At 42.6% G+C, this 13183-nt stretch overlaps 1 protein-coding gene across 7 annotated transcripts in view; it reads right to left on the reverse strand.

Moving 5' to 3' along the window:
- TTC29 (tetratricopeptide repeat domain 29) overlaps positions 1 to 13183 on the reverse strand; it is a 195116-nt gene that overhangs the window by 147441 nt on the left and 34492 nt on the right. For all 7 annotated transcript variants that reach the window (XM_053257260.1, XM_053257261.1, XM_053257258.1 and 4 more), the window contains 2 exons: positions 11951 to 12174; positions 3968 to 4153 (listed from right to left, as the gene is read on the reverse strand). In XM_053257260.1, coding sequence (XP_053113235.1) covers positions 3968 to 4153; positions 11951 to 12174 — 410 coding nt within the window. The remainder of the gene's footprint in view (positions 1 to 3967; positions 4154 to 11950; positions 12175 to 13183) is intronic.

Below are 13183 nucleotides of genomic sequence, written 5' to 3' on the forward strand. Positions count from 1 at the left end.
CTACTAATCTGGACTGCTCCTTCTAGCTTGAGAACAACTTAAAATAAAAATATAGATTTGAAATTGTTGAGGGGCATCCCTACAATGGGTGGGTTCACATGATTGCCAAGTAATCAGCAAGCCAGGAAAAACAGGTTGCTTACCTGTATCTGATTATCTTTGAGTGATCTGTGTACATTCACACTAGTGGGTGATGCACTTGCGCAGTTGCCTCACAGACAGAATACTCAAGCTTCTTGGGGTGCTCCAGGCCTGTCCATCGTGCTTAGCATGACTGTTTCGCATCCCTAACAGAACAGCGTCTGTTAGAAACACTTGGTTTCTGAATGACTGCCCAGTGGTATTGAGCAGTCCTTCCAATAATATCCTGGTGAGACTGGCAAAGTACATTAATGCAATGGGGACAAATGGGAGAGTCATGTGAATGTACACAGATCACTCAAAGATAATCAGTTACAGGTAAGCAACTGTGATGACTCCCATGGGGGTTGTGGAGGAGGATTCCTCAGATGAAGATCCAGAGCAGGCTGAAACTCCGGTTGACTCAGCAGAGCCAGAGCTGCCAGGCTGCAGGCCCCTCTGCCTCCTTCCCTCCCTCCTCCTGATGAAGCCTCTGAGGCTGCTGAAGTTGAGGTGCCTGCCCCAGATCCTCAACAGTGACATTTGGCCAGAGTACAGGCTCAGAGGGAGGAACGCCATAGGTTGGAGAGGCTGGCCAGAAGGAACAGGTGTTCCAGCTCTGATCCAGCTGCATCTCCCTGACAAGGCCCAGCTGCAGTGATGGGCAGGGCTCTCCGCACACTGCCTATTTAGAGCAGCCTGAAAGCTGGGTCTGTGCTGGGCACAATGTCTGTGGTGACCAGCCTTACTGTGGGCAAACTTGACCTGGAAATCTGGACCTGCTTGTTGTTGTCTGACCACAATTTGTGTTTACCCCTGATCCTGTGGAATTCCCAGTGTTGACTTCTGGCAACGTTTGTGACTACTCTCCATCTCCGTTCCTGTCTGTCAGCTCTCCCTTCTCCTCTGAAAAGAGTGGTTTTCGCAGCTGCTGGGCAGTCGGCCAAGGCCGGTCATTACAGCAAACTGTTTATCTTTGTTGTGATCCAGTGTACAATGACACTTCTGGATGTCGAAGAAGCTTGCCCCAGGAGAAGGGTAGAGTAATGTCACTGCAGTACCATTTTAAGTACTGACCTCACAAAATTTATCTGGGTGTTTAAATAGGAAAATGCGTTCATCTTCTTGTATCCTATGAAAATTCTCAAGCCTTTTGGAAGTCAAGGGTAGAAGCTAGGTAGTAGAAGCACACACACCTCACTGCCTGGATCAACACAGGATGCATCGGCAAAGCTGATGGTTAAGCTGAAGATGAAGCTAACACAAAATCATAGAATGGATCCTTAACTTCAGGCTTTTGCTGTTTGACCCCTAAACCTAAATTTTTAGTTATCTCCAGAACTTGTACATGCTAAGTAAGTCTTGAGCTCTTCTGTTAGGGATGCAGATAAATTAGCCATATTCTCGCCTTGAGAGGGACTGGATGGATTCTCTGTTTGTACTGAATCCCTCCCAGAGTCTGAAGGGGAGCTACTGTATATTTAGCATCAGATATATCACCACCAACTGGTCTTTCCCTTCGCCACAGGTTCCTGCACAGGATGAGGAAGGGTAGAGACCATAGAAGCCAACAGAGTTGAAATCGACGTAACCAGATGAGTATGTGCATTTGGTACAGTCTGTTGTGCTGTGACTGTGATAGATACAGTTGGAAACACACCAGAATGCATTTATGAATAGGAACTGAAATAATCTGTGTAGTTGGAGTTTGATTCTGGGATCCTCTATCTCCTCCTCTGAATAGGGCATCTTGTTGGGTCCTCGTTTTTCTAGCCTTCCTAAGGCGGTACTCCTTATAATCAAAGGGGATCCTTAACTCTAAATGGTTTGAGGGGCAGGTGGGGGTTGGGCAAGAAAGCACCTTACTGACGGCAGTGCAGTTATGGCAGCAGCAGCGGCTCCTTGCAACAGCCCCTCTAGGCCCTGCCAGCATTCCCCCCCAGCAGAGTGGGCTGTCAGGTGGCCCGTGCTGCTGGGTGGGTGGGGGACACTGGCGTGCCTAGAGGGTTTGACCCAGTTTGGGTGGCTATGCTTGTAATGCGGCATCCAGTGAGAATTCCCCTTTACAAGCGAAGGGGATCTCTAACTTTAATGGGGTTTGAGGGTCAGGGTAAGAAGGCACCTTCCTTGAGTTGGTGTGGCGGCAGTTCCTTTAGACCCTGCTTGCACTCCTCCTGCCTCTGCATAATCTCCATACATGACCTTCTTCACTGGGGGGGGGGAGGCCATTTGCTTGATCTTCCCCACTGGCCCCCACTGCTGTGGGGGAGTGCTGGTGGGGCCTAGAGGGGCAGTTGCCCGCACACCATCATTAAGGTGTCCTTTCACACACCCCTGGAACCCCTTTAGAGTTAGGGATCCCCTTTGCTTTTAAAGGGGAATACTCACTGGATTTCTCTTTATAAGCATAGCCACCTGAATCGGGTCAAACCGGTTTGATTCGAACTGGGCTGGTTTAGACTGAATTCAGACCTCCCCCCTTCTTTGGAGGCCAGTCCAGTTCAAGCTGGACTGGTCAAACCAGGCCAGTTCGAATAGAACCAGGTTCAATTTGAACAAGTTCTGCACACCCCTACTTCAGTGCTAAGAGATTTCCCGCCATCGATGCCAGAGTTGATGAAACTGAACAGGTCAACCCTCTGGGCATCAATTTTGTTATCAGCTTGTCCAAAGCAGCCATGGGCTGTACCAAAGCAGTCAATAATGAGCTCAGCACAGACAATGATGAAGGGGATTTAGGCTTTGGGGTAGCTGAACAAAGAGCTTGTTCGTATAATGCTGCTCTCTGGTGGCACTCCCTACTTTTCTTAGTTTGGCAAGAGAATGAGACACAAATTTCAGAGACATTCATGTTATGGCTCTCCGCTAAGCAAAGTGAATATAGTTCATGGTGATCAGGTAATTTTGCACTGCATGCCCAACACTCTTGGAAAAATTTCTTACTATTCCTCAAGAAAGGCCAAGTCAGAAGCCAGACCGACAAGTCCGAAAAATTAAAACAAACCAATGTACTCCAAAGAATAAACAAGTCCAGACCAAGTTTTAAAAAAAGAAATTAAAAATTTATTTCCTTCTGTCTCACTAGATACAAATCAAGCCAAATGAGGAGCAATGTTAATTGAGGACAATGCAGTGGTGGTTGGAAAGGAACGGAGTGTTGAGTGCTCCAACTTCTGACAATAATGGTCATGCTAAGCACAATGGGCGGAGCTGGAATGCCACAAGAATCTTGTGTATTCCATCCATGAGGCTACTGTGCAGGCGCATCACTCACTGGTGTGATTGTACTCTGGATCACGACAGAGGTTACCAGTGTGTGCTCCCCATGGGTGTGTGGTCTGAATGCTGCCAACCAGACTTCAGCACAATTTTCTCCACCCAACTTCAGTCCTAGGTCACAAATCTTGGGCAATCTCTGGCTGAAGTCATTGAGTGTGTGTTGTGAGTGCGCACTTGGTGGAAACCTCTGGTTCCTGACTTCCCAGCAAATGTGCGCCTACTCAATAAGAGACTACAAAAGAAGAGCTGGGACTCCTGGCACATTCCTGGAGATGGGGAAGGAGGGAGAGTGTTATGTTAATAGTCCTACTGTTGATCACTAGAAATTCAAATTTTAGCTTGTTGGTGTGTGTGTGGGTTTGTGATGGTTGGTTTTGTTTTTTTAGAGAAATCAAACAAGTTTTCAAATTCTATCTGCAAGAGTGTGAAAATTAATGATTCTCAGAAATATACTCACACTGCTAGATGGTGGATAAGATACTATATTCTGCACTACAATCACTGCCTTTCTTTCCAGAAACCCTGACCATAATTTTTGCTTCAATGATATAAACTGTAAGTTACCTACCTTGTTCCTCATAAACAAGGCCCATATTTGAATGTGCTTCAGCTTCTCTCTTCCCACCATCAATTATAATCAGTTGAGCAGTTTTATAGCATTGTTCATAGAAGTAATTCCTTAACCACCTGTCTTCAGGTTTGTTGAAGCAATAGGCCAAACTGAGTTGGTTAATGTACATTTCTTCATAGTATTCTTCAGCAGAAAGAAAAGAATATCTGAGTGTTACTAAAATATTTTCCAAACTTAGTTTTCTAAACATGACTAATTTAATATGCACTATATAAAGCATATTTTTGATGTACCATCTATGTGTTATACATAAGCAACACATGTATGTATTCATGCTTATGTATTTATACACACACAAGGGGAGACATAAATCCTCCTGTGACACTTTCCTATTTACGCTCACACACAGAGCCCCATTCACACTAAGTATACATCCCATTCATATCCCACAAGAGCCCTTTCACATACAAAATGGGAAAAATAAAAGTCCATGGGGGTGAGCAGCATCGGAGCAACAGGCTTCCCTAAACTATATATGTTCATTAGCACATAAGTAAAGAGCCAGCACATGTACACTTCTACAGGTAGAGAGCTCATGTCATATTCTAATGGAAGCATATAGTGTGGTGGAGGTGCCTGCTTCTGTTCCCCTCGCACACATTCATTTTGGTCAATGTCTAAAAAGCATTTCTTGAATATCATTTATACACTCCGTTGTAACAATATTTGGATAGTATTGAACCCTCACTCCCTTCTCTACAACCCACTCTGCCAACAACTCCGTCTGGCCCCTTGACATAACAAATTGACAGCTCTTTTTAACGTCTAAGAAACTGGAATGCTTACAAATATTTCAAAACTACTCAGTTACTGGGCCAATATACTAAACTCAGACCATTTACAGCCAACGGGTACAGAAGTTTAAAATATATAGCCTTCCTGTACTTTTCTTTTGTAAAGTTTGTTTGCGTGTAGATACCTGCTGGGGGTTTGCTCAGAGGAAATCCAATTTTCCAGTTTGCAAAGGAAACTGGATTTGTATAACACTGGCTGGTTTTTCTATCAATCACGAACCCTCCTACCTCCTCTTCTCAGAGCAGATTTTTATATGTAAAAAATAAAACAATCAGTTTTCAATCTGGAGCTAGACATGTGTGTCCTTTAAGGGGCAAAGACAGCTTACTCCACAGCAGCAAAGCAAAAAAACCAAACCAACTTCTGTTTACATGTAAATTTGTATATGCAATCTTTATCTACTTTGGGGGCAACTTGGAAAACAAAATTTCTATTCGGAATGGGGCCAATTTTTATTTATTTATTTTTTAACTGAAGCAGGTTTCAGGGTAATATGAGGATTTTAAAGGGAAGCCAAAAAAGTCTCTATAAAAATGAAATTTCTCAGGGGGTTTCTGCACATTTATTTATTTAAAATATTTCTATACAGCCCAAAGCTTGGGTCTCTGGATACACATCCCTCTGTATGATTTTATTCTGTATATTCTGTGCTCCGATACTTCATTTGTTTGTCTACAAACACAGTGACCTAAGAGATTTATCAAAGTTTTCATAGACAAAATCTAATGTGGCTGAAGAAAGGGCAGGGCTATGTAGACATGAGCAGGCTTCCTTTTAAATGACTTCCCCTAGTTCTTAGGATCAAAGTAAACAGTCTGGCAGACTTGGGGCCATTTTTGAGATGGGTTGCCTCCTCCACCTCCTGTTTGCATCCGTTCATCACAACAAGCAAGACAGGAATGAGGAAAGTGGAAGAAGCAAGGCAGGGTTGTTTGCTTCCTCCTCCTCCTCCTCCCTTTTTGTGTATGCAGCAGCCAGCAAGGAAGTGGGAATCCCCCACTTCATTGTGTCCATCCAGCAGGCAATGGATGAACACAAGGAGAAGGCAAGTAAGGAGGGGATAGAGGCATATCTAGGGAAAATAGCGCCTAGGGCAAGCACTGAAATTGTGCCCCTGTCCAAACATCTGACACCCATCTTTCAGATAACTTTACCATAATATCAGCTGAAAAATACAAGTCAGGCTCATTAATCTTTTAATATTTCAAAAACTATTTAGCAGTAGACGTAGCCAGACCAAAAAATGCTGGAAAACTATGAATTTCAGTATGCTGGGGATCATGAAATACCCAAATACTATGTGGAGGTGTACTTGGAAAACTAAACAGAAGTGCCTATCTAATTCTCTACTATGCGTTGTAGCATCACTATTACATAAGTTTTAAAAATAAATAGAGAATTGACATTTCCCAGATACTCTGAAAATAATTAAAGGATATGCAGAGTAAACTGTGTCACTGCTTGGAATATATTCTAGTATTTCATAAAGACAGTTAAAATGAGAGAAAGAGAGCAAGAAACTCCCAGTGGGCCTTAATACTAAGGATTTCACACTAATTCAAAGACAAACTCACCATTAATATTATTAAAACATCACATTTAACTCACTTACCACAAGAAGCAAAGTAAGAGCAAATGAATACAATCCTAGCTCTGTACATAGTGCCAATCTGAATGTGTACAGTGACATATTAATTTTTTTAAAAAATATTAAACTGTAGCCCCTTCGGGGGGATTCCTAAAGGTTGGGGGGGGTATGCAAAGGTTCCCCCTCCCCCCGCTGGCCTCTAGGACCTCACAGGGGCCATTTGAGCATGTGCAGTAGCCATTTTTAAAAATAATGTTGTTTTTTAATGGCTGCTGAAAACAAAAAAGCCACAAAAATGGCTGCTGTACATGCTCAAATGGTCTCTGCAAGGCCTGGCATGGCCTAGGGCCTCACAGAGGCCATTTGAGCATGTGTGGTGGCCATTTTGTTTTCAGTGGCCATTTTTTTTATTTTAAAAAATGGTGCCCCCCTTCAAGTGGTGCCCAGGGCACATGCCCTGCCTGCTCTACCCTAGATACACCCCTGGGAGGGGATGGGCAGCATGTCCACACACACCCACTCTGATAGAGCAGATGATGTTGCAGGCTGGTTGGAACACATACTCAAAGGATGGCAGAGCTCTGATGATGGTAGGGCCAATGATGGTGCAGGTGGAGGGAAGCAGCAGTGGCACATTCTGCCATCCCCAAAATGGAACCAAATCTGTCACTTGAAGAGACCAGATCATTTCCCCTTATGGGGAAGCTGACCTGGCTCCACCTTCTTCTCACACAGTTTTCTGTGAAACTAATTTGAGAAATCTAAAGAGATACTAACACTCATGCTATTTTCTTGAGTAGTATGGTGTCAGAAAGAACAGATAATGAAAGCAGAAGTGCAGAGAAAGGAAGTAGAAGAACAGGGAACCCATGGTCTTTATTTAGGCCTCTCAAAAAGGCTGCTGCGCAAATAAGAGACCAAGCAGTGCCAGCATAAGCCTACTTCATATGATAAACTTAAAATATAGAAATTACAGTATAAAAGTAGTTTTTAAACAGTACATGTTGCTTTCAGTACTAAGCTGAAATTCAAAACACTCCATCAATTCAACAGTATATGTGTGGATGGGTAAGTACGAATGGTAGCATAACATTGGTCACATGCAAACAAATAAAATAAAGGGGGGGAAGTAGAAAACTGAAGGGTCTCTAATTGGGAGGAAATAATGCTTACAGATTTGACAGCTTTAACCTCTCTTTGTTCTGAATATCAAGGCAGTAGAGTTTTGTAAAATTATTCAAACAACATAAGTTAAGTACCCTACAATTCTCAAGAGATAGAAGTGACCTGAGGCTAACTATTGTTACTGTTGCAGCCTTGATTGAATGAACTTTAGTGACCCTCAAGTGTCTATCCTTCCAATGAATAAGTAGAGCACAAAGACAACCATATCAGTATAATTGCCTTGGACACAAACTGGTCAAATAGGATGGAGTATCATGAATAAAGCAGAGAAAACTTTAGACAATCTCTTTTTGAATATGTGTTATCTTTCAGATAATAGAATAATATTTAGAACCCAGAAGTATCTGAGATAGATAGCTATAAAGAAAACTGTTCTCACAAATCACTGCCCACATTACATTTCAGAGTGGTGTTGTTTTAAAACAGTGCTTGTCCACATGCACTGGACCAATATCAGAAAAACCAAGGTCTTTTTTCAACATGGGTAAGCACTTAATAAATAAAATAAATAAATAACCACAATCCCACTGAAACACCAACTAAAATGAAGCCCACTTGTATAGGGGGTCAATAACAGCCAGCCCCAGGTCAAACCAGACCTGAGGCAGACCAGCCAACAACTTTCTATGCAATCATTTGAATTTCCACCCTATCCATTTCAAAATTAAATCTCAAACTGGCAAAAAACTAGCTGAACTGTTTTAATAGTTGTGGCACCAGCAAGTACCCGTCAGGAGTTTGGATGGGTAAGTAGATAATGGAGTTTATGATACAGTAGCTATAATACTTAGGCCGTGCTGCACCAAACACTTAAGTAATTCCTTTGAAAATGGGATGTTTGGTAAACCAGGAGATTACTGAGGGACAAGCAGCAGCACAATGGAATAGGCCTGTGGGAGAAAGTATGTGATTGCCCATTGTATCACTGCTCAGCTCTAGAATGGCTTATAGATTAGTCCAAGAGTGCAGAGAGAGGGAAAGCTTCACTTAACTGGTGGGGGTGGGGGCAGCAGGAGAGGAAAGAGTTTGCGGGAGGAGAAAAATATGTTTTGGGAATGGAAGATATGGGTTATTAACTTTGGTGCAGGGAGTTCAGTAAATGAGAGATGACTCCTTAAATGCTTAGGAAGGATCTGCACCCCTGGACTAGTTTTAATTGATGATCTGTGGCACCAAGACATAAAATTATTCTAGGCAACATCTTCTTCTAGCCTCTCTATCATTCTATGATTTCTGTAGAATATCTATGGAAGGCAAACTAGGACTTCATTACTGTACTGAAACACACATGCCCTGTACTCATGCTCTCCTTTTTAGGCAGCAATGCCCCAAGACCTCAGAATACCAAATGATATCCCCTCTGCCTTTCTACTTCATGATGGCAATCACCACCATGACTTGACTTGGTATGTGGCTAGCTATGGGAAATAGGAAGGAGGAGGAAAACCAGAAGAGGAAATGTGGAGAGGGACTAGTTATAGTACCTTCCCACTGCTCTCTTCACATTTTTGTTTCTATTCCATCCCTTCTCATTTTCATAGCCAGCAGTTCAAAGGAGGAGGATGACTCAAAGCGGCAGTGATAGTGAGAGAGAGGCAGGTATGTGTCCTGCTGCCCTAATAATCTGCCGCCTGAGGCAGCCACTGCAGTGGGCCTCATTAAAGAACCAGCCCTGTTTTTAGGCCCTCATAGCCTCCTTCAAAGAGTTTCATATGGGAACTAGGCCGGATTTCACACAGCATCTGGTTCAAACTATGGATCTCTTTTGGGCTGTACCACTTCTGACTACAGAAAGATGCTCACATTGCAAAAAGGGAAAAGGGGGGAAAGGGGCGGCAGGACCTGACGTGTTTTAGGATTTTAGCTGGGGCGTAGCTAGGGGAGAGGGGGCCTGTGTTCATCCCTCTCTCGGGCGGCCCCCCAGAGTGAGGGAGACAATGAAGAAAATAGGGAGGGATGGAGCTGGAGGGCCCTCAGGAGCTGGGGGCCCATGTTCTTTGAACACTTTCATTCAATTATAGCTACGCCCCTGGATTTTAGCCTAGCCATCTCATAACTCAACAGTTTTCTATGTGCATAGGTTTTGCTGTTGTTGTTGTTGTTTGGAGAAACATTCAATCATGTGACAACCTCCCCCCACCCCGCACACCTATATCTAAAATTGACTATCAATCTAAAATGACTTGATAGACACCAGCATATACTATTAAATACAATATTAAACATTCCACGCAGTATCATCCTTACTGATGCTTCATCATCAGCATCATCTTGACATTTCAACTCCCTTTTCCCATACCATCTAAAGGCCCTTCAATCCTTGTTCTTACACCCAATATGCCCAGAACTCTATATTAGTTAATTTTGGTAAAAGAGGTTTTTCCTATCTGTGCACCTTCTGATATCATACCACATTAGGCTTCACCTCTTGCCTCTTCCTTACACCTCGTTTCCCACTTACAGTCTGGGATAAGCCCTTACATTCCACCCATTTTCCTCCAAGAAGCTCCAAGGAACTAATAATGCAGGCCCACCCCCAACACTGAGCCTCTTCTTATGATTTGTGAGAAGGGCGAGAGGACAGTCTGTGGGGAGAGTGAGTTAAACTTACCCTCTCCACAGACGATTACGGCAATGTTGCTGGACGCATTCCCAATGTGCCCAGACAATTCCCCACGCACCGAGGCAGCGGGGAGGGTTGGGAACTGGGATGCGTCATTCCCAGACCCCAGAATTACCAGGATGCATCATGCAAGTGTGTGGTGCATCATGGGGTCCCCCCTCCCACCCCCAGACTCCCTTCAGTGTGGCAGCAGCCGCGGCTGCCACATGAGCAAAAAAATGAGGTTAAGGGAGTGCTCGCTCCCTTAACCTCATTTTGAAGGGTGGCTAATTAGGCGGGTTTGCTGTCATGGAGCCACTGGGAATGACCAGCCTGGGCTCCCTTATCCCAGTTTTGCATGCGTGAGTGAACAGCCTCACTGTGTGAGGTCTCTCCCTATTGCCCTGCAAATTCTTTTGATGCATTTTCTGAGGCCTTTCCCTATAAAACTGTTGGTCTGTCAGATTTTCCAACCTTATAACTGCAGTCTTTCACAGTTGGTACACAACTTATTTCTACTGAAGTCTGTGCATTTAAGCATATGTAACTGGATGCAGGACTGCAGCCTGAAAGGGCAATGTTAAGTAAAACCACTCGCTGACATGCTGCACCGCATTTACAGCTCTGCAATGTTGCACACCGGGGGGCTGCTGAGTCAGAAGAAGGCTGCTGTGATGCTGGTAAGAATGGGTGGCTGCACTAGCAGTTCTTCTGCAGTTTCCCCCTTTCATGACAATGGGGGGGAAAGGAGGGATGGCTGCTAGCACAACTGTCCATTCTTACCAGCATCAGGGCTGTCTTCTGTAGTATCCTTGAGGGTCAGCATTATGGGGCCTTAACGCTGCACATCATGTCGGTGACTGCAATTAGAGGAATATATGAATATGAGTACAAGCAATATTTATATACCACTTTACAACAAAAGTTTCCAAAGCAGTTTACATAGATAGAAATAAATAAAGTGGCTCCCTGTCCCCAAAGGGCTCACAATCCAAAAGAGAAAGGTAAGACAGACACCAGCAACAGCTACTGGAGGGATGCTGTGCTGGGGATGGATAGCGCCAGTTGCTCTCCCCCTGATAAATAAAGAGAATCACCACTTCAAAAAGGTGCCTCTTTGCTCAATTAGCAGGGGTTCTGCTATGATGGATGCAGGGGTTCTAATATGATGGATACATTTTTACTAAAGCATATTCCAAAATTTTACAAAAGCATAATCCAAAAAAAAAAAAAAAGGGAGGGGGGATATTCCAAAATTTTATGCACAAACATAAATGCACTTTATTAAACGTGATCTGAGATTTGTAGGAATATTTATGGTATATAGAACAGCGTAGATAACAGACTTTATTTGTTAAAGACAAAATATGATACAATATAGCTATTTCATTACAAAATCAATTTGTAAAAAGAAATAAACAGTATGAAAACTTTGAAAGAGGTTGTAATTGAGATGGTAGTTATTATGAGGGGAAATATATCAAAAGAGTCCTGGTGACATCATTATATATACACATACACTAGAGACTCCCTCTCATTTTGTCACTGAAATGTCTCACTATAAATGTGAGTCTCATAATTCAGAGTTTCCCCATCATTTATTCTATAAATACAGTTTAATTGACTAAGGCTGAAATGTGCTAAGTTCCAGTAATGTTTCAGATTCATACATGAAACAATTTGGAGTCTTCCCTCAGGCACACACGGCTGCAAGTCTTGCTGCTCCATTACCCAGAATTCCCCTATTTACCTGATCGCTGGGCTGCCTCAGCCCTGGTCAGGAAGTAGTGAAGCTGATCCAGCTTATCAGGCTGCTCCTCTAGGGACTTCTCCAGCCATATGGCTGACCCAGGCCCTGAAGCCTCCCTCAAGGCATTCCAATTCTCTATCAGAGTAAAGAGCTCGGCGAAAGACTTGTGATAACCCTGTCGCAGCATGTCTATGCAGATGTTCTTCTTGTATGAATTCCGGTAACTGGGAATTTAAAAAGGCCAATTTTAATCCTTTAAATCTCTCCCACTGAAAGAGATTGAAATACAAAAAATAAAAAATGCCAAGATACAAAAGTGATTAAAAGGTGACAACTGTTATTTTCATCAGCCCATTGTTTCTTGTTAAATGCCAGCACATCTTCAACAGAGAAAAGAAGAAAGCTGCAGCAGGAGCTTAACACACATTCTACTGGTACTGCATTATAAATATAACAATATTCTGCAATTGAAATCAGCCAGGAAGGTCAACTGAGTTAACCTTTACAGGAATAAAGAAAAAACAAACCCAAACCTTGCTGGCATTTGTTCACTGAAACACAAGCTCACAGTTTGCTTAAAACAGTGAGCAGTGGGGAAAACTAAGCATATACTGCATGTCAAAACAATGTATATGTTAAATAGTTTTGCTGGAGGTAATGGTGGTTTGGTTTAAAATGTTTGACATAGTATTTGTTAGAACTATATTCCTTACATATTATTTCCCTGTGTTCAATATCTGTCTTCAGCTGGAACTAATTTAGTAACACAGAAGTTTCATATTTGGTTTTAAAATTAGGTAGAAATTATATCCACAGAGACACAATAAAAATGTATATCAAAATTACTCCACTAATAAACATGTATCAGATATACACATTAAAACATGTATAATCAAATAACTTCAAAAGATCTTCCAAGGTATATATTTTAGAAATAATCCAAATGTTTTGTCAAACAGGCAACAATCCTAGAACCTCATGCAACGAGTCCATGAACTGGGTTCCACTTCAGCTGGTGCAATCCCAAAATGACATCAAATGTATATGCTAAGTGTTACCCTGAGGATTTTCACCATGAATGACAATGTCAAGATTGCATCTCAGCCATGATGTAAATATATTTTTATATTCCACTAGATAGAAAAAAAACAGTGTCTTCTTGTATGAGCTGTGACATTCAAGCCAGATCTATGAAATATATCAATACAGTAAGTAAGTAAGTAATTTTTTATT

This window comes from Hemicordylus capensis, chromosome 5 (assembly GCF_027244095.1).
Source record: "Hemicordylus capensis ecotype Gifberg chromosome 5, rHemCap1.1.pri, whole genome shotgun sequence".
Lineage (NCBI taxonomy): Eukaryota > Metazoa > Chordata > Lepidosauria > Squamata > Cordylidae > Hemicordylus > Hemicordylus capensis.